The 27,314-nt window shown below is 41.7% G+C and overlaps 1 protein-coding gene across 1 annotated transcript in view; it reads right to left on the bottom strand.

Annotated features, from left to right (window-relative positions):
* Window positions 1-26,885, bottom strand: part of PPP2R1A (protein phosphatase 2 scaffold subunit Aalpha) — a 31,017-nt gene extending 4,132 nt beyond the window's left edge. The window contains exons 1-12 of the mRNA XM_078608135.1: window positions 26,738-26,885; window positions 20,962-21,052; window positions 15,119-15,219; window positions 12,825-13,057; window positions 11,175-11,322; window positions 10,387-10,542; window positions 9,288-9,402; window positions 8,398-8,468; window positions 4,743-4,877; window positions 3,087-3,260; window positions 685-745; window positions 5-159 (exon numbers count right to left, since the gene is read on the bottom strand). Coding sequence (XP_078464261.1) covers window positions 5-159; window positions 685-745; window positions 3,087-3,260; window positions 4,743-4,877; window positions 8,398-8,468; window positions 9,288-9,402; window positions 10,387-10,542; window positions 11,175-11,322; window positions 12,825-13,057; window positions 15,119-15,219; window positions 20,962-21,052; window positions 26,738-26,815 — 1,518 coding nt within the window. The 5' untranslated portion in view covers window positions 26,816-26,885. The remainder of the gene's footprint in view (window positions 1-4; window positions 160-684; window positions 746-3,086; window positions 3,261-4,742; window positions 4,878-8,397; window positions 8,469-9,287; window positions 9,403-10,386; window positions 10,543-11,174; window positions 11,323-12,824; window positions 13,058-15,118; window positions 15,220-20,961; window positions 21,053-26,737) is intronic.
* Window positions 26,886-27,314: the final 429 nt, after the last annotated feature.

Raw genomic sequence — 27,314 nt, 5'->3', positions numbered from 1 at the left:
GCACGTTTACACAGAAGAGGGTGGTCATGCGGTGAAGGTAGTTGTGGTCATTGGACATGGCCAAGACTTTGGGGATGATAGTGCTCTGAGCCCACTCCTTGCCAAACTTTTCCACCAGCTTCTTCAGGTTGTTGGTGGCAGCCTCGCGGATCGCATACACTGATAGGAGAAACAAAACCGGTTACACCTCAAGAATGTACAACAACAACAACAAGCAATTCAAATACAGGTCATGAGCATGAACCAGTGGGCGATAACCATTGGGCAGCTAGAGGTTCAACAAAATGGTTGGCCATAGAGGAAACCCAAGCTGCACAAGTTGGAGGAAAGGCTTGCGAGTTGGAGGGGGCAAATGCTAGACACATCCGAATGTAGGAAAGTATTCAATGGGCAGCTTGAGAAATCCGACTCGAACAAAGCCGTCCCAAGCGAACGGCGAGAATGGCGCAAGAGACAAGGCAAGGCACTTGGAAATTCACGTGGCAAATGCGGAAGGTCGTCCTGCCCTTAACCCACTGACATCAAAACTCTGAAGCAATCATTACATGAAAATATGAAAAAACGTAATACAATTTGGGGGGTTTTTCTTGTGGAGTTTTACAAGCTTATGTGTACAAAAAGAATGTCAGTGATGAGGTCCACTGCATAAAGCAGCAGATTTGAGAATAGAGCGTGTAAACCTACCGTGGTCTACCAGCCACGCCATGCAGAGAGAGTTGAGTTTTTCGTCAAAAAACTCCACGCCCTGTTGCGATACAAACACAAAATGTCTATAATCGTAGGGAAAACAGTTTGTCACATTATTTTGTAGCAGCCCTTTGGATAATTACAGTTACATCCTTCACAAGACAAGTGGCGACTTACGCAAACCCAGCCGCCTTAGCTGTTTGTGCCAAAAACCATCATTCCAATATTAATCAGAGGGAGAGGGGAGGCATTTGTTCACAAGATGCTGCTGGGAACCTGGGATAAATGTTCACTAACTTGGTGGCATGAAGAGCAAGCCCCCTTTCAACAACTATGACAGAGTCACTGAAAAGGTTAAGAATATGTTAAATTAACATTTTCAAATTAGTTTTTAAGCATTTAAGCCACCTATTAACACTAATTAAACTGCTAACCCACAGAAATGAAACCATGCCACTACTAACCAACTCATACACACTTTCAGCAAACCATTCACCAGCTCACTAACACATTCAATAACTATATCCATCCAACTAACCCACAAAATTCCACACCTTCTCATCAATCCACCTACCACCCAATGAATCCACCTACATACTTGTTCACGATTGATAGCGTACACGTGGAAAAGAACACCCACTTGGGTTAATTCTCGACTTCCAGGAAAGATTACCTAAAAATATCTTACGTCTCACCAAAAACTCGACAGCTCAATGCTCTAGTCACACGTCAATGTTTGGTGCCCGTGGGTTTACCTGACCGAATAGCAAATTTTTTACTCCCCATAACCTCATTACCACATGCCCTTTACTGTACTACAATGAAAATAGGAAAAGGTTATCCACACCACCACACATTGCTTCGTGGGTGTTTTGCAGCTGCTAAATGTTAAAATGCCAAATGCCTTCCATCCACCCTCGCAAACTCCTGACCACTTCTCTGGTGCCTCCGGGAATTCTGGGTTTCTCAGAAACACGTACAAATTACGCAATCGAGGTTACACTCTCAAAGACTGAAATCTGTACTTCATATTAATTACATATCCCAGAGTTCATCGGAATTTTCAGTTAAAGATCAATCTGTGTATTTAGTGGACGCAATTAGTTATCCGTGGGTAACATTAACATAAATGCATGAGCTCTCTTTAATTAGGCTAACACACTGCATCTGAACTTACACCAAAAGCTAACAATGAAATGTTCATTTGTGAATGTGCCATGGAACTTGATACGTATCTTCAGTATATTAAGCCATGAGCATGGTTATGGCCCTGTAAAACTATTTACATCGTGATGTCAATCCACTTCTGAGTTAGTAATGAGGGCTGTTTGATCACTTAACCAAGTTGGTGAGTGTGCGTTGAAGAGGAGAGGGGGTCCAGGACCATTTAAAATATCACTTTTTTTTTAGATTTGAAGCTTTCGTGACTGCAAGGATTCATATTCTTAGCTTTTTTCGGTAAAGTCACGTAGGAAAAAAACATTAAAAAGTAAAATAAAATAAAAAATCACGACGTTTCGGAGGCAACACAAGCTTCCGTCTTCAGGTGGTACCGTCACAGCCACGATGGTACCACCTGAAGACGGAAGCTTGTGTTGCCTCCGAAACGTCGTGATTTTTTATTTTATTTTACTTTTTAATGTTTTTTACCTACGTGACTTTACCGAAAAAACCTAAGAATATAAAATATCACTGTCCACGCATAATTATCTGTGGCCAGGAATACAATTATGGTTGCCAGGCTCTTAGCTCAGTGTGCTAAACACCGCGAACACCACTCCTCCCAACTCCCATTACGCTTAGCACCACAATGAATACTTCTACACAATCCTGGCTTACATGGCAAACTGTAATTCACATCCTGCATTCAAGGGCATCAATTATTATAACTCCTTTTAATGTTTGGGGCCAATACCATGGCAGCAACTTGGGGGTTTGCACTTTTTTATTTATTTAAGTCCACCCTTGTGAATTAGTGAAAAGCAGGGGAACACACAGCTTGAGCCGCTCAAATTTAGAAAGTCAGTCTAGCGCTCTAAGGAATGCTACCTCAATCTCAGCTGCAGCTATAAATAGTAAACATAGCCGTAACTGTGATGACGACTGGGAATCCGTTTCCATCTAGAGAATATACTGCATTTATTAATTTATTACCCATGGTGGACGAAGAGATTAGATGGACACTCGCTCAGCAAATAAAAAAAAATGGAAAAAGCTTCTCATCCACCAGGTGTTACCACCAGTAGGCAGCTCCAAGCATCGTTTTGAATGAGGTAGCCACATCCGGCCTTTGCTCAAGGCGACACGGGCAGGAAGAGCCCCCCACACCGTCCGCGCCCAAATCAAGCAACCATCGTCACCGTCGTCATGCCACGCACTCGACCACACGCTCAACTCACCAGCTGCCCAGCAAGCAGTGGCATGTACTCAATGATGGCCAGGCGAACTCTCCACTTGGTGTCCTCGGCCAGTTCAACGATGGCGGGCAGAAGGGACTGAGAGAGCTGACGAATCCCGATCACCTCATTCACGCAGTCCAGGTTGGAGATGATATTCAGCCTCACTTCAGGGCACTGTGGTGGCGAGACACATGCACATATGCGCACGAGCCAATGAACACACATGCCAATGGTAACGCCAACATGTACACGTGGAGTCCTTCTAGGCAATCCCACCGCAAGATGAGGGCTTTCCCCAATGCACGTGGGTCACAGAGGTTATTTGAGCGGTAGTCTAGCGGTTAGCGCGCTGCGCTATGAACCTGGCGACCCGGGTTCGATTCCCGCTCACGGCCAACACTAGTGACGATTATCTGAACCGGTCCTGGGCCTCCCCTAGGTCGATTCGGCCTCAAATGAGAACCTGGTGTGATGTGTCAACATCGCCACTTGGGAGACAAAGGCGGCTGGGCGTGGTGTTGGCCACCCACCCCCACGCGTGCCGTGCCGGCCTTCATAGGTGCTCGCTAACAGCACTTGCCCCTACAGTCTGTTAAGGCTATACGGGGGATCTTTGTCTTTGCTCATACATCACACCATTTTGGTCAGTGCAGGTTGGTGAAAGTGGCGAGCAAAGATATGGGATCATCGAAGCGCAGCTTAACATAATATTTTGCTGAACTTCCCTCTGCTGCCCATTGTGTGGCCCACAGTCGATAACAGCCCGCTTGTATGATGGTCCCCCATCCAAACGCTATCCAGGCTCAACTTGGCTTAGCTTATAAAATCTTGTGAGAGCAGGTGAATTCCGAGCGATCTTGGTTATAAACATAACAGCACCAAGTCACAGTGAAATGTTCTCTTTAAAGAGATTCATAACAAAACAAAAAACTTGAAAATATGGAAAATTTGTTTTGGCAGGGGATTGGATTTCAGTTGAGCATGAAAAAAGCACGAAGAAAACTATAGCCAAAGGCTTCCTGCAATGTTTTTTTTGTTTTTCCAGTTCAGTTTGCTTTGGCAGATAATGGATCAAGGAGTCCTTTCTCAAGTTACTGTTTTATTAAATTGTTGGCTCTAAAAATGTATAAAAATTCATGTTGTAATTTTTATGTCATAATAGCCATATAAGCAACTAGCCTAAATAGACGTACATCATTCACATACAAAACAACGTATGGGACCAGTTAAAAAGTAACAAAATTATCTCAAAGGCCATGAACCTAACATGCTCCAACAGCTACTAAAACAGCCCGTGGCTTGCTCAGTGCTAATATGCCAAATATATCAAGGGTTGGTTGTAAATATGCTAGATTTGAAGCTTTCGTGACTGCAAGGATTCATACTCTTAGGTTTTTTCGGTAAAGTCACGTAGGTAAAAAATAAATAATAAAAATAATAGTAGAAATAAAATAAATCGATTACTATTTCTATTATTTCTATCATTTATTTTTTGCCTACGTGACTTTACCGAAAAAAACCTAACAGTATGTAGATATGATGTTGAACTTCCTTCGCAACGTACGTAGCCATCGATGACAATCAGAGGTGCGAAAGAAGTTCGGTTATCAAGAATAACTCACGGAGCGAGGAAACCACACGAGGAAACGCCCTCACCTCGTCCTTGAGCTGTGCCAGGAAGAGCGGCAGCAGGTGCTCAATGGTGTTGTCTTTCCCCAGGATGGGGGACAGACCCATGATCACGGATGCCAGCGCCGACTTGACATGCTGGTTCGCATCGGATACCAGTTCCTGCAGACGGGGGAAGCACGCGTGAGGACGCGTCACAGTATAGGCAGGTAAAAAGTATGCTCCCCGTCAAACTCCTTCCCCCAACAAAGGTCATTGACAACAAAGGGTTTCCCAACCATCATCGCAGACTACACCAAAAGTTTCAGAGGCTAATTTGTACCTTGTCGACAAAAACGTGCCTTTCGCCAAATTAGACAGAATATGCCCGATCGATACATTGCTGCACGGTACTTCTACGCTCTTGCAACTATGCTCCAGGCCTTGACCAGCATGTTGAAGGAAAGTCAAACAAACCTGCCAACCCACCCCCAGAACATGGAAAGGCCCTCATCCAGCAGTGGAATGACTTGACAAACGGCTGTACGTGTAGCGCGTGTACAAAGGCATAACCCTAATGTCAACATCCGCGGGCGGTTCCGCGCATGGTCCCGCGATGGGGGTCGTGTGCTCCTTTTGCAAATACACTTCTCACTGGCGCCTAACTCGTGCGGGCGGGGGGACCAACACACTACGTGCGCGTGGGGTGCCGTTTCCTTGCACACCGTCAACATGCAAGGGGTGCCAGGTACACCTTCCTGGATGTTGCGCCACGTGCAAATTGAAAGGTGGATTGAAATAGAACATGTTGGCTTCAAAAGGGTAGATACAAATTGGCTAGAGCAGCATGCCAAATGTTTTGGGTGCCTCCTGTCCAGTCGTTACATATTGACTTGCATGAATTGTTAAAATCGGCATTAAACGGGCATCTTTGGACTTGGGGCCCCATCATGAACCAAATTTAAATGTCGATGATTTTAATTTTTTCAATGGAATATTTGAAATTGAAAATAAACCCAGTAAATTGCACGCAACTACTACCATTCCTTTAATGTTAATATTATTCTTTTTTAAGGTAGATGTCATAATACATCCTTCAAAACAATTATGCAACTTAAAAATAATAATAAGAATATGACATTTTACAAAAATACCAAACAAATTGAAACAAAAAGATGTAACAAGTTAATATGCAGCTCCCTTGGCAAAGACTGTTAAGTTGCCAGTATAGGTCAAGTTGAAAAAAAAATCGGTCACAAATGACATTTTAAATACCATCAGCTGTTGCAAAAAGATAGATCCTACAGCACTTTAAACCCATGACATTACATTTGAGAGCTCTGAAGCCTGGGAAGGGACAGGCGTGGGTGTACAAAGAGGTATGCGCGCTGTGAAATATAGTCCACCAGTGACGTCACCATCAGAAGAATTTAAAATATGTATTCCTCCATGGCTCACATCCCACACACAACCCACGCCATACACTATTGCCTGCGCCCAACTATAAAGCTTGCAAGAGAAGAAAAATAAGGCACGTGACCCTCTTGGGGAGTTCTAATTAAAACGTCCGCAGAAAAAACACATGAATGCTTGTGCCTAACTAACAATGGATGCCATGAAAACTTGCAAAAAGCTTAAACACTTTAAAAAGCATGTGCCATTTTAAACAAGCGGGTAGAACAAAACTAATTTACCTCTATGATCGAACAGTGCATTCCCTAACCATGCTCAAGGTATGGGAATGGAAAGTAAAATTACACCAGTGCATCTATTCATCAGAAGATTATTTCAAGTTGGTACAGTCTACAAGCAAGGGGAGGTTCTGATAACAGATAAGAGCGCAGTCACCTTATGCACTATATTACTACTTTCAGCAAAGTTATTGTGCAATTGTCAGCGTTTTGCACACGTACAGGCTTTAATCACAGGGATGTCCCAGTATATAACCCTGTGACGCTAACAGAAAGGGAGTATCACAACGACTTAAAACCAATTTGAGCACAAAAAGACCCATTTTGAGGTAGTCGATGGGGGGAAAAACCGATTTGCGGACATGGCGATGAACTATACATTTGAAACCGTGAAAGAAATTAGATTTATGTCAAAGCAACATCATCAGCATTAGAGCACTAACAAGGCACTTACACACCATTCACTTTGCTGATATCTCCAGATTGTATTAATGAGCACAGGAAGTAGGGCAAGGCTACGCCAATCAAATGAAAACCATATTGAAATGGAAAAAATATATAAATTCTCATTCATTATTAGTCATCGTCAATAAGGGAATCATAAAGTTGTTAAAATTGCGTTGCTAGCTTCTTTTTCAGAAGCGACATGCCCACAAACGACAATTCAACAAAAGTGGTTTATGTGGGAATGGCAAAAAATAACCAAAATAATCTCAATGCATGTTTGAAACTAAAACTTACACCCTAAGCTGAAAGTGGTCTCAGATAAAAGGCAGTTAATGTTGTACATTGCACAGCACACAACTGAACACAGACCTGGCATTAGCCCACATCCGAGAAATAACAGTGACCCACTCAAGACTCCAGCCGCCTGATGTATTTTACGAGATGGCACCAGATTACACAGGGTGCTGACGCAAATCGAGTCTCTCAAGATCCCATTGAATGCAGAATCTCAGCAACCGCTGACGCATTTGCGACCGCCGCTTTCAAATTGCGTTTTAGATTAAAAATGTAGATACAACTTGTTGGCCTTGCCAAAACGACATTCATATAAAAAATGTAAGATGACAAATTGTACTCGAACATGACATTAAATTTACATATATTACTTTCAAACTGCACACTTAAATATGATACAAAAAAAACATGTAAAACCACCACCACCACCACTTGGGAATTAATGATTTTTAAGCATTGTTCTGCAAGAGATAACCCATGTCAGACAAGAGGCATATTTTGGTCAGCAGAAGGTTGTCCTGGAATGTTACAGCTACAGCCAGCCTAGGTGGCCTGCCAGTTATACAATACCAAAGAATACCAGGCAGCGATCAAAGCAAAGTGGCTCAAGCTCTCTGGACACTTATCTTAGTGGTCATTGGAAATCTAATCAGATTACAAGCAACCGGGGTAATGGGAAATGCGCACAATCATGACCATCCCTGTATTGAATGTCATTGCTACTGTGGAAGAAGCGTAACATGTGGCGTGCGTGATGAGTCAAGGTCAGTTCACACACCTTTGTTTCCTTCCTTTGTTAGACGTTATCAAGTGTTCCAAATAAATTGTAAATGTTTTTTGGTGATGTGTGCATTTACGAATGGAGACCAATGTGACCCAGGAGGGTAATGTCAATGTCAGGGTATTTACTCAGCACCAATAGTAACCCATGTTCAATATCAGGGTTATAGCAAGGCGTACCAGTAGAGTCGCAGTATTTTAGCAAAAGCACTAATAAAAAGCTTCACTGAGAAGCTAGTCTCAATTTGGATTTTACTTAATTCAGGGAAAACCATATCACATCTACTCAAAGGTGTGTAAAAATATGTAATTTCCTACAAAGACAAATAAAGCATTATGTAAACAGCATCAAGGGAGGCCCAAATGTACAATCATGGAGTTTGACAGTTGTCAGTGGGATGCTTCTGGTGGGCATGCTAGTCATCAAATTTTTTTGCAATTGAACAAATAAAACGTCCACATATTGGAGTGGAGCGACCACGTGAGCATACCTTGACACAAGGCAAGATGTTCGACATGATGACGCTTTCTTGGCAGTCTGATGGCAGGTTTTCGCAAAACTCTGTAACGCAGATTTTTCCAGTCCATTATGCCGTTTCACAGTGTCCTTGGCATTTCACATAGCTTCGAGCACAACGAAACTAAACCGCAGTCAAAGCCTACCTGCTATAAAGTGTCCATGTTTTAAATGAGAATTAGAATGGCAACCTATTTCACAAATTGCATATATTTAATTCCATGTGGAATTACATTTTAGAACACAGGAAAATATGAAAACGTTCAGACTGTATTTATGATGACCTTGGAGCATCGGAAAGAGCAATTGCTTTCATTTAAGACCAGCCACTGACAAGAATGTTATACTTTCAATGGTTAGTGATTTGCACTCAAGTAATACAATCCCTTAATTAAGGTCTTACAAGTAACCCCACTATGGGGAAAAATAAATCAAACTCAGTCTAAAGCTTTGATCTAATTTAGTAACATTCTAAATATACCTGATTGTTCAAGATTTTTAAGGTATATAAAATCACAAACTCCACTCTGCTGGAAACCTAAGAGGCATCACATTTTGACTGCAGGTACGAATGGCATACAAAGTGCATTTACCGACACTTTACAAGCTTCACAAGCCTATATCCAACAAAGCAAAAGCATGGACATCACCCCATGGACATTACTATACTCCTGCGAGTTAAAGCATCACCGGGAAGAAATGAAAACCAATTCTCGGCATAATATTGTAATTATATATTTTTCGATGACATGGAAGTCGTATTGACGAATGCATTATTCAAGTGCTAAAACCTTTGACAGCACGAGTAGTACATCGATTCAGAGCAGTGCATGCCACCCCACTGAGAGCAAGGAGTCTTCATACCTTTCACTTTATGGGCTGCAGCAGCCCGCACTTCGGCCTCGCAGTCCTTCAGCAGGTTCTGGAAGGCGGGCACGAGGTCCGTCTTTGTAATCTCTGAACCAACAGCTTTCTGAATCTGAACACAGGAGAAGCAGTGAAGGCTTTGTTTAAAACCAGGCGAGAGCCCGTTGAGACAAAGTCGTTATTTTAAGGGAGATACGAGTCGCAAAAGTAATGCAGCAAACATAATCAAACTTAAAAAACAGGGTGTTATATTAATAGAGAAAAGAACAAATGTATATAAAACGTGATTTAATAAAAAATGGTGTAGTATAACATTTAAAATACAACTTCAAATTTATGTAAACTGCATTTTAAATGGAGCTATGTTTCAAAAGATTTGCACTTGTACTGAAAAAGTAATTATTTCAATAGCCCGTTAAAAACTGGTATGTTAGTATTATAAAGTAAGTACTAAGGACCACTGTGGTAAAACAAAGAACTAATTTAAAATGAATTTTTTATTCTCAGGTAAAGACTAAGAACAAATGATCACAGCAGACTATTTCACCATGCTTGTTAACAGTGTTTTTATTAATTTGCATCAATCTGTGGTTCGTGGGGTGTTGCATGTCAATTTCACTTACAAGAATAAACCGACCACACTTTCTGAGTGATAATGATGGATGTATCCAACATCACTGTTCGATTTCATGCAATTCACACCAGTTTGGTCAGGTCAAACACAAGGTAGCATATTTTTCAATACCCTGTGAAATTAACTCTCACCAATGCACAAACGGAATTATCTTTCAGAATTGTTCAATGTGAAATTGTTAAAATGAGGATTTATTTTGAGCAGTGCTCCAGCCACATGTTTATACACAACTGCAACAGCACTAACAATGAATCGAAATTACCGTTTTCATGATCAGGTTTTGCACACATTAAAAACATGCCTCAAGCTCTAAATCAATATTTTCCTGAAATCTAAACACCCTATTAGCACGGATGGCTACGGACGGTGCGAAAAAAGTTCAGTATACATACACACGACATCGCAAACTCCTAAGAAACTCCGTATATGCTAAGAAATCCCGCTCTGCGAGGGGTTTGGCACCTCATTAAACTTGTCGGCCACCATGTAGCGCACGCGCCACGACTTGTCTTCAGCTGCCTGTCGGAGTGTGGGCATCACCATGGCCTCTAGGTCTTCAGCAGGGAGGAGTGAGGCAATATTCACACATGCCTCCACAGCCAGCAGGCGCACTGAGTCCTGCACACCCACGTACGTGTCAATATGAGACCACTCAAAACCCGTAACACACGTCTGGACGAGGAATCCACAATTTTACTTGAAAAACTTTCTGTCTGGATTGTGTGCAATGGATACATGTTAGCGCGAGTTTTCTTCGGGTACTCTGGTTTCATTCCCACGTAACAAACATTAATCAAAACGAGATTGGTCGAACCTTACAATGCAGGACCGTTCCTGAAAAGAGGAGTTCTCATACTCCAAGAGGCTTTCCATAAAAATATTTTTTTTTTGTTTCCCTTACAAACAATTGTTTTTAAAAGACCATATTAAAATGAAGTTATCATTATTAGCATATTTGGAACAGTGAGCAGCTTTACGATGAATGCAAGGAACATTTGATCCCTGATAAGTGCAAAATAATTGGTTGGTCACCTTGAGGCAGAGGGAAACCATTCAAAGAGTGATTCAGGTCTTGTCCACCTGAAACCACCGAGGCTAAAATGTGCTGGCTCTTGAGTAAGTCGTCTAAAATAAGGCTATGTGTATTATTGACACAGTAGGGTGATGTCACGTGACATACAAATGAAGATGGGAGGACCGCTGGTCACAATCACCCTTTGTGTATATATAATGACTGTTGTTTGAGAAACCTGTTCATCGGATGCGAGGTTGTTGAACATTGGGATGACGTCGTTCTTAATGTAGTCAATCTCCAAGACTTTGGCAAACTCTCCCAGTTTGGAGGCCGCAGCACGTCGCACCATTGGAGTATCATCCCCACAGAGGTTGCGGAAGTGTCTGCGATGGCAAAGATGAACGGGCACGGTGAGGGGACAAACATTTGGCGCATGACAAGAGAAAAAATTAACCCGTAAAAACAAAGTTTTTCACTCTAAATCCTTTATATGCGTGGCGGCTAGAGTCCTCTCGTCCTCTGGCTTGAGATGGCTGCCACCTATGGGTCAGATGATTGTCTGCCAGCATTAAGCAATTGGTAATGAAATATTTAATTTTTTTTCCCTAAACAGTGTAAAATTTTGGAAAAAAATTTTCACGAAAATTAATTGTCACGCACAACGAGTCTGTGTGGAAAATGTCAGCTCGATTGGATCACGGGAAGTGGGTTAGAAAACGACCGAAAGATTTGCACGGTCGTAAGCAAGCACGCAAGCAAGCAAGCGAACTTAATATAAAGGATTTAAAAAAATCTCTGCGAATCTACTCGAGCTGTTTCTGGGCATGCCCAGCAGAAGCGTGGCTTCACTGTCTTAAGGATCTTGCTATTGCATTAACTGAAACTGTACTACATTGTATTATTACTATAGCTATCTTTTAATTCTGACATGAAGCTAGTACAAGAAGCTGTGATCAAATCTGCACGTTTAGACAAATGGTTACAGGGACAATTACCGCCATCGCTATTAAAACATTCTAATTCACAGGCATTTGTTAATCCACTGATGGACAAAGGCCTCTCCGAGAGCTTGTGGACAAAGCATCAGCTTCCTTGCGGATGTGGGAGGGTGGAAAGGGTGAGGCAAAGGATTGGTTCAGATACGACTCTAGGCTGATGTTGGCCATTACTAGAAATTGGAATCTGCTTTGCTCCATTCACTGCAGTGGACAACTCACCGAGCCTCCACTCTACACCTTTTAAAGGAGCAGGCGAAGTAAAATAATAATAGAAAATCAATTATCATTTCAATAGAATTCGATATGTATATCCTGGTGCTCTGACATTCGTTCAGAGATTCCTTAATGAGAATAACGGCTTTTAAATCAGTCATTCAAGTTGAAATCGTCTTAATACGTACGGGAGTGACACTCAGTTGCCATGACGCACTTGAACTTAAGTGCAAAGTCTGTTTTCTCATTAACAGAGCTTGTGTCAGATTGGGACTTAAATCTTAGTTGCATTTGTACATGCTAAGAGATATGTATTGTTTAACAGCTTCCTTTAGTGTAGAAGTGGGTAACCTATTGCCCACGCGCTGGATACAGTTTGCAACCTTAATTCATGTGAGCCACCGCTCCACGAGGATTACCAACTCGAAATGGCCCACAAGTAATATTTATTCGTCACTACAAGCATCTTATCCACACTGCAAGAGAGGAATTTTTTTTCTACCTGGAAACACTTTATAATTTTAGAGCGTCTTGCATCGGCAAGAGCGTTGCGTGTGCTTATGTGTGGCCCACCAAATTATTTGGGCGTCAGTAAGGGTAATCGCCCCTTTAGCTACAAGCCACGGAATAGGCTTTCACACACACACACGACCACACGCGCACAAAGCACTCACTGCCGGAGTTCGGCCTTGACGGCATTGGAGACCCTCGGGTAGGCCACACTGAAGAGGCCGCACGCAGAAGTGCGCGACGTGAACCAGTCGCCACTCGCCAGGCGCTTCACTAGCGGCACAAAGTGAGCCTCCAAGTCTGCGGGCGAGTGCTCGGCAGAGATGGCACGCAGCGACTCCACCGCCTTGTCCCTCACCACCGTCTCCTCCACCGTGGCCAGGCTCTCCAGCGGAGGCTGCTCGCACACACCCGCACGCATCCCCGCTCCGTTAGCCTCCCACAGGTGCCGTGAACAACGCTACGAGCCGCATCAATCAATTGATCCGGTGCGGGGATTAAGGCCTCAACACTTCGTTACCATCGCTCACGGTCATGCGATGTAATCTTCCAACTTGAGGAGCACTTTTACAAGAAGCGATTTCGTCACTTCATCTCTATGGTGGACGTCATTTAGCCACGTTCTCTCACTAGGCTACCATGCCATCTTTATTCACATTAATTTTTATGTTTGCCAAAAAAGTTAGGTGAAGAAACTGGCTTTAAAAATGTGCTCATATTAGAAATGTTTTTACATGTCTGGAAAGGAACATCATTAGAATTATATCTTGACACTTCTTAAGGAGTACATGTACTAGAATGTTTATGTTCACCATCATAAACATGTTGTCTATCTAGGTGGAATCTAATAAAGAGCCGTTTGGCCAGTGTGTTCACCATTGAAGCTCTCTGATCATTTCAATGCATCCACTGTCGTGTCAGGCAATGGCCAAGGTACCATGATAGACATCTTCCAAGGAAAGAATTGCATGCAAGTGTTAGGATACAAATATTCTATATCCACACTCGTAATCATTGTAAAAAGAGCTATTCCCTTGCAGGCAATTGATCCTGGTTTCGGATCTCAATGGATTTCATCCAATAGAAAGACCGAATAAACATTTTCACATCCCTTCAATTCAGAAGAACCTATTTCGGGCCAAGTTAACACTCATGGGAGTTGGATTCTGAATTTGTTTTTGCTCAGTGCAAAATGTCTCAAAAGATTAAAATGGCATCAATCAGGCACACGCAAAATATGCCATCTTCTCAAAAAATCACTGCAATTATTTAGGGCAACTTTCAGGTGAATCAATTTGATTTTAAAATTACTGTTTACACCTTTTCTGATATTGAAGCTGCATATCACAAAACATTATCACTGTTAATTATACGACTTTTCAAACTGATTGGTCAGATAAGTAATGCCTGTGGCACATTTGTTTCAGTGGGCTTTCAACTCTTCCAATCATCAACTTGGGTTTTTTAAAGGTAAATAATCAAATGCAGAAAGAGACTGACACATGCATCAGTAACTAAGTTAGACTTGGATTACAAGCAACCGAGCATTACAGGGAGTTTAAATTGGACTGACAGTGCTAATTAATCCACTGCTTTTTATCTCACACAGCAGATGCCAAACATTTCAATCAGCCAAAGTAGTGTGTGAATTGCTTACAGGGTTTTATTTAATACCTTAAGGTCAAAAAAAAAAATCAAACGCATGAAATATTAACTCACAAAATAATGACAAAAATATGTATGAAACTTTCGCTACCAAAACCCAAATGCCTATCGTCATCTTTGCATCGGACTCATCATTAGTTAATTTTTGGTAGAATGGCAGTGTAAATCAATTGGAATAATATATACAAATTTATGCACGAGTGAATGTCTCGCTTTACATCGGTGTACACTGCAAACTATGTGTATTAATACTGCGCCTTACATTCATATGGTGATTGTATTTATAATTACATTACATGAAAGTCAGTTCAAAGAGCTGGTTGGCTCAGGAGGAGGTGACTTCCATGTTGAGGCTACGACAGCCCATCTGAAAACCTTGGACTCAAATCCTTTAGGGGGACAAGAAAAAATGAGAGACTGTCATTCCCATTCTAGAAATCTACATGTTCAGCTAGTTTGACATCGTCAACAGTTGTACAGATTTCGGCACATGCCTTGCACTGCTATGCCCGAAGCACTCGATATTGCCAATCTGTCATTACAGATTCACAGAGCAGTTGCAGATTTTTCCACCAAAGACACTGGTCTCTTTCTGAAGATCCCGACAGCCACACAAAGCTATCTTAAACCCACCTCAGCCACATCACGCTGGGTGAAATCTGCACTGAATTCATCCATTTACACAAGGCAGCCCCATAGTTTCCAAACAGTAAGAAAGGATAATACGCTATGGTACAGGCAGGCAGAAGAAAATGAGCTCCTAGCACACAGGGACAACAAGAATGGTACTCACCAGCAGACAATGCACATACTCGGGCCCTCCGACCAGTGTGGTGAAACTGCCCAGTTGCTCAGCCAGAGCCAGCAGCACCTCATCCTCATCATAGATAGTGTCTGCACAAAGACAAAAAACAAAAGGGACAGGATGGCCATCAGCTGCAAACATAATCCACTTCAACACAATAATGATGTTTTGGATGAACGTGCAAATATTCAGACGTGTGACCTCCCTGCAAAGAAAAGCATCGAATATAAACAAGGAGACAAAATGATCAAAAGCTGCACGCAAAATCTCCAATTAGTGAGAATGAAATGCGAATTAAACCTTGATCCAAGCACAATTCTAACATAGAAATGTAATTCAAGGATAATCAATATTCAACACCTTTTATTAAAACGTGCGAGCTTCACAAACAGCATACCCTTCAGATAACTTACCTGAAATTTAAGCAAACACCCCCATCATACGTACATTTTAGAATTTAATTTTAAACAAATGTCACTAAACACGATATACAGGTATAGTGGCCAAGAATATTGCTGATGGTTGCATCTAATGTTGGAAGCAGACAATGACTCTTCCCCAGAAAGAGCTGCCTTAAATCAGGACTCAATGATAACGAGAAGTGCTATATTTCGATTTAAAGCTTTCGTGACTGCAGGGATTCACCTTCTTGGTTCTTTCGGTAAAGTCACATAGCAGGGGAAATAATAAAATAATAAAAATAAAACATAATAAAATACAATTCTCACGACGTTTCGGCCACAACGCAAGCAGCCGTCCTCAGGTGAAGAACAGGTCTGTCGGAAAGACAGCAACAGACCTGTTCTTCACCTGAGGACGGCTGCTTGCGTTGTGGCCGAAACGTCGTGAGAATTGTATTTTATTATGTTTTATTTTTATTATTTTATTATTTCCCTTCTACGTGACTTTACCGAAAGAACCAAGAAGAAAAGTGCTATGCTCCTCAGACCAGTAATTCTGCATTTACATCATTATTTAATGTGCGGGTGTACCATGGAACACAGCAAAGCAGTCAACGTATTCGGTTCCCCTGTAATTCAAGGATTACAGATAAGCTACATCCAGCACCACAAAATCTTTAACTAGCTCGGAATAACCTCACACAGTAAAAAAGCACGCCAAACACTTTAATCAAACAAGGCTGCATTTGTTCATAAATGACTGAAATTGGTAGATCTCATAACATACCATTTTTGAAATCTTAACTTTAATGGCTTGAATATGGAAACTTTTGGATTTATGAAAATCCCTTTTATGTTTTGATGCATTCATGCATATACATGTACAGCCCTTTGTCAATCCACTGCTGGGCGAGGGCCTCCCTATGCTGCATGGATTGCAGAGATTATTCAACCAACACTCAACCAAGCATGTCACTGGGATTAAGTAGTGGGAGCCATAAAAATTAAAAGTACAAAACATTCTTACGCAGTGGCCTCTGCTGCCCACCATATAATCGCACAGATTATAATACCCGTTACGAATGGTGGTCATCCATCCAAGTACAATCGAGGATCATGACTGCTTCGCTTCCGAAGTCTAGCTAAGATCGAATCTATTCTGGGCGATTTTATAATCGGCGCATTCATGCAGAACACAAAAAAACAAACACCCGTTTTTTAGAGAGATCATGTTTGCTTACCGGAGTTGCGCAATTGTATCGAACGTATGCTGATATGGCGATTCCATTTTTAAAAAAAATATTAAACCCAATTCCTAACAGGGTTGGGGACTTAATAGAATCAAGGCATCATAATGGGTCTGGCTACTCGGAGCTCTGCAGGGCATTCAGGCAAGAAGGGAGGATCCATGGGGCCTGGCAGGCCAAGTGGAATCATATGGTCGATACCGATGTAACATATTTCAATGATGATTCTCATACAGATTGACCGATACTGGGGCCAATACGAGCTATTAAACCGCCAAGATCCATGAATGAAAGGGCTAAGCAAAGGCTATACAAAGATCATCTAAGTGTACGGCCTAATATATACACAGGGCAATTAATGTACATGTATCCTTGGCCAAAGCCTCGTACTGTATATACACAGGGTAGCTACGTGTCTATGTAGCCTTGACGGCAGCCTTGCATCATATACTAGGGGTACAATCCATGGATATACAGCCTTGGCTATATATATGTAGTGACTGTGTATGTCACTGTGTGGTGCCGGGCTTACGAAGCCACGGCGGATAATGTGTTGCCATTATGTGTAGCCCACTTACTGGGCGTAGTACCAGCCCTAGCGGGGCTTGGGTGAGCACTGGTCAGCACGGAGGCACCACGTAGTGTGCCGTGAGGGAGCGAGAGGGAGCGTCAGCCAGCCAGGGTTACGTTGGGGCATGATACGCTGGTTGACCTGCCGACACGTGACCGGATGATATTGGAGTGGGGCCACCGGTGGACGGGGGTCGCCGGGCGGTCATGTGGTATAAAAGAGCTCTCGTGAGCCTTCGGGAAAGAGCTAGAGAGATCTAGAAGGTGGGCGGGGCGAAGGGCAGAGCCAGCCCCAGCCCGGGCGGATATAACGGTGGCCCCGTGAGGGGCTCGGGGTTCTTCGTGTTGCTGGTGATAAAGATCCACGTCGGGTAAAAGCAGCCTCTAGCCACGCGGTCCGGGACGCAGCTTTTGGTCCGGGCCGGGATAGCGAACCGTGTCTAGTTCTGCCGTAGCATGGCTAGATGGGCGTTCAACACCCAAGTGTAGGTTGTGTTATGTTATGTTGAGTTACTGAAATATATAGTGTTGCTCCCAAGACAACGTCTGCGACTCAGTTGGAATCATTACATATATATATACAGGGAAGCTACATGTACATGGCTATACCCATACATCCTCTGTACATCTTGATTACTCGTGTATGGGCAGGATGCTTAGGATATTTATGTAGGCTGTGGGCTTTCCTTTTTTGACTGAACACAACGCTGGAACACCAGGGTGGAATTGGGCCAATTCTGCACACTAGGCATTGATAACACATTTCAAATTGAGATATTGGCCACCAGGAAACAGTCAGAATCGACATTCTGGCGATCTGGAATAAGGAAAACTTAAGTAGAATAATGCTTAGCTACATTAAGCATAAGCTAAGCCTTGCAAAGCTACATTTGCAAAAGAATGGCAAAGGACATATTTTAGTGGGCACATCTTTCATGATAGAATCCCTGTAAGATTAATGGAGATTTTAACATGGAAAACACCAACAGATGCATCACAGTTCTTGCAGCAAAGTAACAGCTCTAACTAGAACGATATTTTGATTACAGCTATCACACCTGTAACATGAATTGGAGGCAGTAAAAAGGTCTTGCACAAGTGCAAAAGTCAACAGCATTCCTTTGTGCCTATGCAAGTCTACAATATACATATAACAGATGGGAAAAAACGCAAAAAACACGTCCAAAACAAACCCTCCACTCCATTCCGCAGGCAAGCCCGCTGCCTTATTTCACGGTCAGATGCACTCAATTATGTACTTGCGTCAATCTGTGATGCAAACTGCACAGTTAGAGAGACCACCTGGAGCAACGCACGTCAGAAATGCGGCACGAATGAAATGAGGACAACGGTTCACACAAAGGCAAAATGGGTGCATGCAGACGGGTGCCTGGGCCTGTACTTGGATAACGCAGTTGGTCCCACAAAATGTTGCCATAAGGCAATCCTCAAATTGACACGTTCTTGTTTTGTAAAAAAAAATGTACGGTTAAAAAAACTCATTGCAACAAGCGGCAACACGTTTCTAAAACGGTTTGATCCAATGGAAAAACTGCAGAAAATACTTAAAAAGACATGAATATACGCGTACATGCAAATAATCAGAATCTATTCATTTGAGGAATCCGATGATCTATAAAGCTCTTTTTCAGAGATGTCCAGTAGTGGCGGGTCAGAAAGTTACTGAATGAGGGCCCTCCCCACGTCATGTGGGGGTGCAAGGGTTTTTGGACCATTCATTACCATGCTGCTCAGTGTGGGTTGGTGAAAGTGAGGATAGACATTGGATAATGGTACAGCCCATCAATGATTTGTTTGTGCACTTTCCTCTGCTTACATAGCCCTGTGGTTATGCATGGTGGTCACCCATTCAAGGGTTCTACAAACTCAACCCGGCTTAGCTTCCGACATCTTACGACACTGGGCAATTTGATCACAGGCTAAAGACACCTTTCAGTGTTAACATTTAATTCACGCATTGGAGTGGCTTATCCCACCTGCAAATAGTTATTTGCAAATGTTAAATCAGTGCTTACATGTTTAAAAATAACAAAATAAAACTCTCAAAAACCAAACACGTTGGAAATATTAACTAAATGAAATCCAACAAAAACTTGTTACAGACCTTGACAAACTCACACGGGGCACATTTAAGATATATCTATTGTGTATTCCTAGAACATTAACGTGTGTATTATTTTTTGTTTGCAACTGTAAACACCCATTTGTACTATGCCCGACAGTTAAATAAAACCTAGCAGCGGATAAAATCAACTATAAACATGAGCCTAACAATATCGCTGTAATGATATTTCATTACATTTTTATTTAAAGCTTTCGTATTATTTTATTATTTCCCTTCTACGTGACTTTAACGAAAGAACCAAGAATATGATATTTCATTAGCCAACGGCTGCAAAAGGAGTAAAATAAAAGCGTTATTCCCAACGTACCCCTGAGTGGTCAAGGAACTTATGTAGTCCTGTTTTATATCTCTACTAATTTTGACAATCTGCACTCCATATTACATTTGCCATGCATGAACTCTGCAATTACTACTGTTTGCCAAGTTGACATCACACAATTGTTCATGCTTGTACAAACATATTTTGTTGAAACATTAAGAACTTACATTGAATATGTAATGGAACAGCTAAGGTATTTGGTGATGTAACACAAGACTGTTTATATGGCACTCAACAGAATTTAGTGCAGCTACAGAGACTGCAGTGCACTCTTAAAATGACTGATACGACATTCGAAAGCCTGCCCTCTTTCAAACATTCATAACACGAGTGAACAGCAACCTTGGCGCAATACAAATGGGTTACAGGGTGTCTAGACAATAAAGCTATAATATTTTAGAGTGGACTTTTGTTCACCATCATATATGGTGAACCGAGGTGTAAACAATGCCAAGCGTTCCCCTGGTATCATTTTGTTACTTTTGTTTGCTACTCACAACAAAAAGAAAGAATGGGGTCAAAGGGACAAGATCAAAATGGCCCCACACACTGTCACAAGAAAGTGAAGGCTTAAAGATTACGTTTAAAAAAGGAACAAATTGCAAGCAATAAACGTATTTCATGGTTAGAAGACTGGAATTCACAACATATCCATAGCTGGTAATCAGTTGTAATGCCAAAAGAATATTAGTTAAACACATGACTTCAACTGATTTTTTTTTACATTAAAATTTAACTCTGGAAGTCTCATGAGGTCTTACAACTTCAAAAACAAAAAAAGAGAAATTTCCAAACAAGAGCATTCAAAAAATTTGAACCTGGTTGCAATTTAATGCTCGAATTAACCACGGATTTTTCTAGAGCAACCCGAAGTATAATGTAGCCAATGCATAAGACATGAATTACATGGAAAACTAATGTTCGTTCAATTCATCACATCTGAAACACCTGGTGCACTCCACACGGGAACAGGGCGAGATTCAATCATCCCTCGAGCGTTTTTGACTTTTCTGTCAAGGTCACCACTGGCGTCTCGGGCTGTTTCCAGGCACCGTGGCCAAAGAAAACATGTCATTTGGCCACATGTTATTACACTGTAACATGACACATAATGCATGGTAATAGCAGCCGTCTACGCATGTGCTCACCGGTCAGGAAGGGGATGAGCTCACTGCGCGTCCTCTCCACTCCAAGAGCAAGGGCGATGGTCGACAGCTTTTTGATGCTGTTAAGACGCAGCTGTAAGGGAAAGATAAGCCTCCTGATTAGGCCCTTTCAGACGTCACCTCCAATTAAGTCAAAGAAAAAAACTACAGATTCTACAAAAAGTAACAAACATTCCCGCCAGACTAATGGCAAGTGTGTACTGGCTTTCACAGTCGCAACAAACTGATTAATGACTCGAGAATGTGGCAACAAAAATTTTACTTCGGTCTATAATTGGAGAACATTGACATGTGTCAATGACCAAATTACCCAGATCTTGGAAGCTAAGCAAGTTTGAGCCTAGTGTGCTTGGATATACCACCAGGCATAACAGGTGGAAATGTTTGTAGGACTACGAGGTGGGCAACAAAGAACAATGCAGGAAAATCCATGGTTGTACTGTACTTCTATGGCCCCCTATCTACGCTCTCTGCCATCACGAACTCACACTGACAAACGTGGTGAGAGATGGTCAAATAACCCCAATGACTTACACTGCGTGTGGAGACACTTATCAAGCAATGGACTGAAAAATAGCTGTACATGTTGAAGTAGTGTTTGTAGGAATAATGCTTAGCCCGAGTGAAGGTTGCTGTTGAAAAAAAACAACACTACACAGGAGGCCATTTGCATTCATTTTCAGAATTTGGAAATAAAATAAATCTCTTTCAAAGTCAAATCTGCTATAAATATATTAAAAGTAATAGAATTGCATTTCTTATGATGTACCGTAACATTCCAATATTTATTTGACAGTTTAACACGTTTATAACAAGCTGTGAACGTTTGCAATCTCCAACGGTACCCGAGTTATGAGTCGAACATAGGCCCTTCTTGATGCGAGGCACAAGCATAACCATTGCACCACTGCCGCCCAGTTTGTTTTGTCTGGAATTTAACGTGGCTGCCAACCTCAGGCTCACTTTCATATAAATACATTGTTGTGTTACCCTGACCAAATTCATTAACATCGTAATGTCCCTTTAAATATACAGCATTGACTTTGTCCACATGCTACTTAAGTCATATTGATGCACTTCTCTGCAAATTACCAAACTTCAAGATTTATTTTTTATTCAATGGATGGTACAAGTTTCCCTCGCTCTATTCGGTAGATGCGTGACAAAAACAAAAGGGCGCACAAGAGCAAACTCAAACCGCATATAGCGAACTTTGGATAGAAATAGATTCGCCGCATGTATGCAAAAATCACACAAACCGAATCCTCCAAGTGAGGGAAACCTGTACTCTGGTGCACTGTAAAAACTCTTTCAGCCTCAGGTGAGAGGTTCTACACCGATGCATCATTTCAAGGTTACAGGAAAGTAAGCCAGTTCAGTTCACAAACTTGGCTGGTGGACAATTTCTGGGTTCCCAAAACAGCCTTATCATTTCTAACCCAAAATCACATGGGCTCAAGGACCAGGCCCGTCTGATTGTGGCTCCCAAATGAATGTAATTTCTCTCAAGCCACCGTCAGAACCAGCAGTGATGACTAATGCAGGGAGTCAAGTTCTGAGGATACAGGAGGGAATTTACAGTGCTGAAAAGGGAATCAGGATTTCCAGTATGATTTGCAATCACAGCACAAGTCTGATTTTGACCTTGAGGCGAAATCTTCTAGATCTGACTGTGTAACTCAATGACAGATTTCTTCCATGATCTCACAAGCCTTTTAGCGGTGTTGTTATGCAATTGGCACAACACTTACCAAGCAATGCCCCCATTAACCGATCTTCCAAAACAGGGCATGCCTATGTAATAAGTACTATACAGGGATGCATGTGGCATCCACATCACATTACTACATCAATGTGCTTCACAACAGCAGTCGTTTACATAAAACACCTTGGCCATTTTTTACTTTAACTTATAGTGCTCAAAATTATATTTAAAAAAATTAAAATGTGTTTATTGACCTAAGCATGGGTTAATAATACTTGGATAAGCAAAATCTGCCACTAGAGTTTTTTTAACCCTGAATATATGTACAGCAGAAAACCCTCTTTTATTACATATTGAAGTAACCATCTCATATTTTAACAATACAAATTTACATGCAATATCCTGTGAAAGCACTTGACGGTTGTTTCATCTTAATATACAATTTGCTTCAATTCACGTATCCTTTCGTTTTATTGGGTTACTGAAAACCAAAACAGGGATCTATACACAAAGGGGGCATATCAACTGGAACAGTAATTCAAGTTGACATTCATTGGTACAGTATCCCTTTTTAAAAGACTTGTAAAACCAAGATGGCTAAAAAAGTCTACACCGTTGATTTTTTTTCGTCATAAGCTGAATCTTTATTTAATAGGGAGGAATCTGATGAGCTATGAAGCTCTTTTTCAGAGATCCAGTAGGGGCAGGTCAACAAGTTACATCAATGAAAACATACAATAATGGATACAAGAGTAAGATAGAGAGAAAAAAGTTAAGCAAGTCAGGAGTAAATATAAAGCATGTTAGTACAAAATTGCACTCGTATATGAATTGCTGCAAATTAATCAAGAATGCACCGCTTGGGCAAGGCAGCAATGCAACAACCCAAGATTACATTGCACTTTATAATTGAACTATAAATACATGAGTAAGGTTCATAGTTTTAAATTACACTTGCAAATGTGGATGAATCTGGCACACATGCTCTGTTTAACGGTATTTTTAAAGGAAGATTTACTCGGCGAAGGGAGGATACAAAGTTATTCCAAAACGTCGGTGCTGCATCGACAAAATGTCACCTATTCCAATTCTTGTTCTAGAGATCTTAGGTTTCTTGGGTTTGACAATAGTGTGAATGAATTAACCAAGTATCACGCAGATTTGCCAATAAGGATGTTAAAGAAGGCTGTCTCTGGTGTAGGCCAATCAGTTTCAAAGACAATGCATATATTATCAGGGCATGTTTGTTTGCATGTTAACCACAAGTTGGTGGTTAATGCGAACTTGATTCCTTGCAAAAAGGTTTTGTTTGGCGTTTGAACATCTTAAATATTTTATTGCCAGAAAGGGTTAAACCTATTCTTATTTATCATACTTTGATACTAGCAAAAAAGGACCCACAATGTACATACGTTCTTATTTTTTATTAATTTACCAATGGCAGTGGTTTAGTGACCAGCACTGTGAACCCAGCTACCTAAGCCCGATTCCCAGCCATGGCTAACAAGTGAGGAATGACATTTCAACCAGTAATGGACAACCACACTGACCTCCACAGTGAAGTTATGATCAATCATGGTAACAGATGGCATGGAGGCCTTCAACACGGTATACTGTATTACAAAGGATGCAGAACTGCACATGAAATAAATTAAGGCCACTGTAAATGAGACAATAATGTGTAAGTGGTCATTCAGCCATCATCTATTTGAAACCCCAGTTATTTACGTCATTTGCATTTGGGAGAATGAGAATATAAAAAAACTCTTCAATTTGTACAATTGGAGTAATGTCCCAACCATTCACAATATGATTGTCTAACTGAATTGTAGGTAACCCCTCTTTTGCAATAGTTGAAAGTAATGTGTCATCATCATCCACTTTTATCCACTGCAGGATGCGGGCCTTTCCATATCACGATTCCTCACATCTTGTGATGCCAGAATCCATCTCACTCCTGGACATGAACTTATCTCCACCTGCGCAGTCATCATCCTCTTTGGGCACGTTTTCTCCTTTGGCTAATAATATTATAACATCTTGTCGATCGTCCATCAATGCACCATTTGCACAAGTTACCAAATCCATGTAGGTGTTCCGCTTCAGGTCTCAGTGTAAATCTAAGCACACATCTTCTCCACCCTTGTTTGTGCATTTTCCAGACTTCTCCAATTTTCAATGTCAGTGGTAATATTTCGGGCACTTCACGCAACTTCGCTGTTGCTCTTCACAATCAAATTCAGATTCCAAAACTTGTTCCCTCTTCGTATAATAATTTTGAAAATCTACTGGTAATAATAAAAAAGTAGGCTTAAGAAATATTATGAGCAAATCAAGTGATGTACAAGTTTGCTATGCAAACTAAAATAATTGTTGGCAGGAGATAACTGAACACCAAAAACTATGCAATATCTTCCCATTATTTAAAACATCACTTTAAAAAATTATGACATAAAGCCAACAATAGCAAGAGTGCTTTCTAACAACTGAATTTGAGGATTATGAAAAACGCACCAATGTGTAAAGCTGCAAAAATGCATTTATGCATATTATTAATCCTTGAGTAGGCCCTTTGGCCAGTAGTGGTGAGCACACAAGTGCAAGGAAGTGTGTGCATCTTTGCCTTACCTAGATAATAAATTGCTTTTTCTTTTGATGCTTTTATTATTTAGTTATAAAGGCAACGTAATTTTATACTGCGTACATTAATTAGCAAACATTACACATCCTTATTTCTCGAAAGGTGATGTTATCTTTATACAATAGCAAAATAGAAATAAGCACTCGTTCAATTATAATGTGCAATTTTATTGATGTTGTCGTGTGGTATGCGACTGTTTTTGTTTGCTGCCTTGCCCAAGATTGCATTTGGTGTTGAAAAATCGGCGATAATTTATGTTATTATGCATTTTGTACAGTACTTGTATACTTTAATTACATTCATTTATATTTAGTGACTTGCTTAGCTTTCAATACTTTGCACTCCTATCTGTTGCATTTTTGGTTGTTGTAACTTTCTGACCAGTCACTGTGAAAGAGCTTCATGGCTCATCGGATTCTTCCAGTCGAAATAAAGATTCCGATTCTGATATCTGTCCATCCAGGTATAAGTGGCATAATTATTCTACTTCTAATTGTAAACTCAGTAATAAACACGAATGTAAACGAATTGTTGATTCTATTTCTAGGTTACTGGTTTATCCCGTGACATGGACGTCCTTATTTTCTCACAATGAATTAAAAACGAATTTATGCTTCGGAAAAATTAGATCACATTCATTCCACTGCTACAGTAAATGTTAACTCGGGTTACCGAATTGCAGCTACTTAGGATTCTCAATCGCATTTTTGTACAAACGTGAAGATTACAAGTTACCCAACCCCACCTTTATAGTACAAATATGGTACGTACTGTAATTATAAACGCAGTGATCGAGACATCCTTGATACCGGGAAAGCGTTATGGACGCAATTAATCTAACGCATTTTCAGCAAACGTAAACCAAGTGACTTACAATACCTCAACTGTTTGCTGCAATTGATACATTCGTGACGAATTATTGATTCATGAGGCATTCTTCCCAAATGCTGCAGCGCCTAAAACCCAGTGATTGACATTGCGGAGCGGCAACTCTCTTCGGCATATCAATATCCACGTCTCACACGCACACACTCCGATATTAACCCACGCTGTATAAGGTACTCCTCCTAAACCATCGCCTGCATATTAAGACGCGATCGTTCAGGGGATAGCTCCCGAATCAATCGACACAACCAGCGCCGCTCCCAAATAGCCATCAAAGAACGCCTCCGCAAGGCCCTCCGAGCCAACTCCCCCCCAGCCCCCCGCGCTTTCCTAGAATTTGGGCGCCTTCGTGCGACGTCGACGCCGGCGACAATGAACCAGGCAACGTCGAAGGCTTCGCCGCCAATTTTACAGGCCTACGTGGCGGGGCGGGCGGGGCGAACCCCTACCCCCGCCGCGTAGGCCCAAGGAAAGCGCCTCGGCTCTTCGTTCGCGACTATCGTTTGCCGCGAGACGACGTTTCGTACTTGCACGTCCTCATTTCGCAACTCGTCGATGAGCACCGCGATGGGGTAGAGGGAATCGTCGCTGTCCGAGGCCGCCATCTTTTTCGCTCGTTCACTCGTCACGCACAAGACGGAGGTGGGAGGAGGAGTGGGGGGGGGGTGACGAAGGCGAGGTGGGGGGGGCGCCCTGCGGGGTTTCTTAAGCCGAGGCGGCAGGGGCCGGGCGTGACGTAACCACGGCACGGGGGGAGGGGTGGCGCAATAGTTGTAGCGTTTCTAATGTGGCTGGACGCGGGGCCCCTGGACCTACTGGGTGTCAGAACAGAGGATTTTTTTTCCATCTCTTAGGCATTAATTTTTCAGCATTTGTGAAAACTACATAGCTATCAAACCATACGGTTTACTCCGTATTCTTGTACAGGGGAGATTGAGTTTTCAGGTCCATACCCTTGTGATGGCACTTTGTAGGATGAACGTTGAGATTTATAAGGGCACGGGGTGACCAATAAGCTCTGAATTGGTCTGTAATAAGGCAGTCACTCATCAGGGGTTGACAGGTATAAAACTATAAACTATTTAAAAAATATAAACAATGTTT

The sequence above is a fragment of the Lampetra planeri genome, chromosome 29 (assembly GCF_965212315.1).
Source record: "Lampetra planeri chromosome 29, kcLamPlan1.2.h2, whole genome shotgun sequence".
In the NCBI taxonomy this organism is placed as follows: domain Eukaryota; kingdom Metazoa; phylum Chordata; class Hyperoartia; order Petromyzontiformes; family Petromyzontidae; genus Lampetra; species Lampetra planeri.
This window is presented reverse-complemented; position numbering and strand designations above follow the sequence as displayed.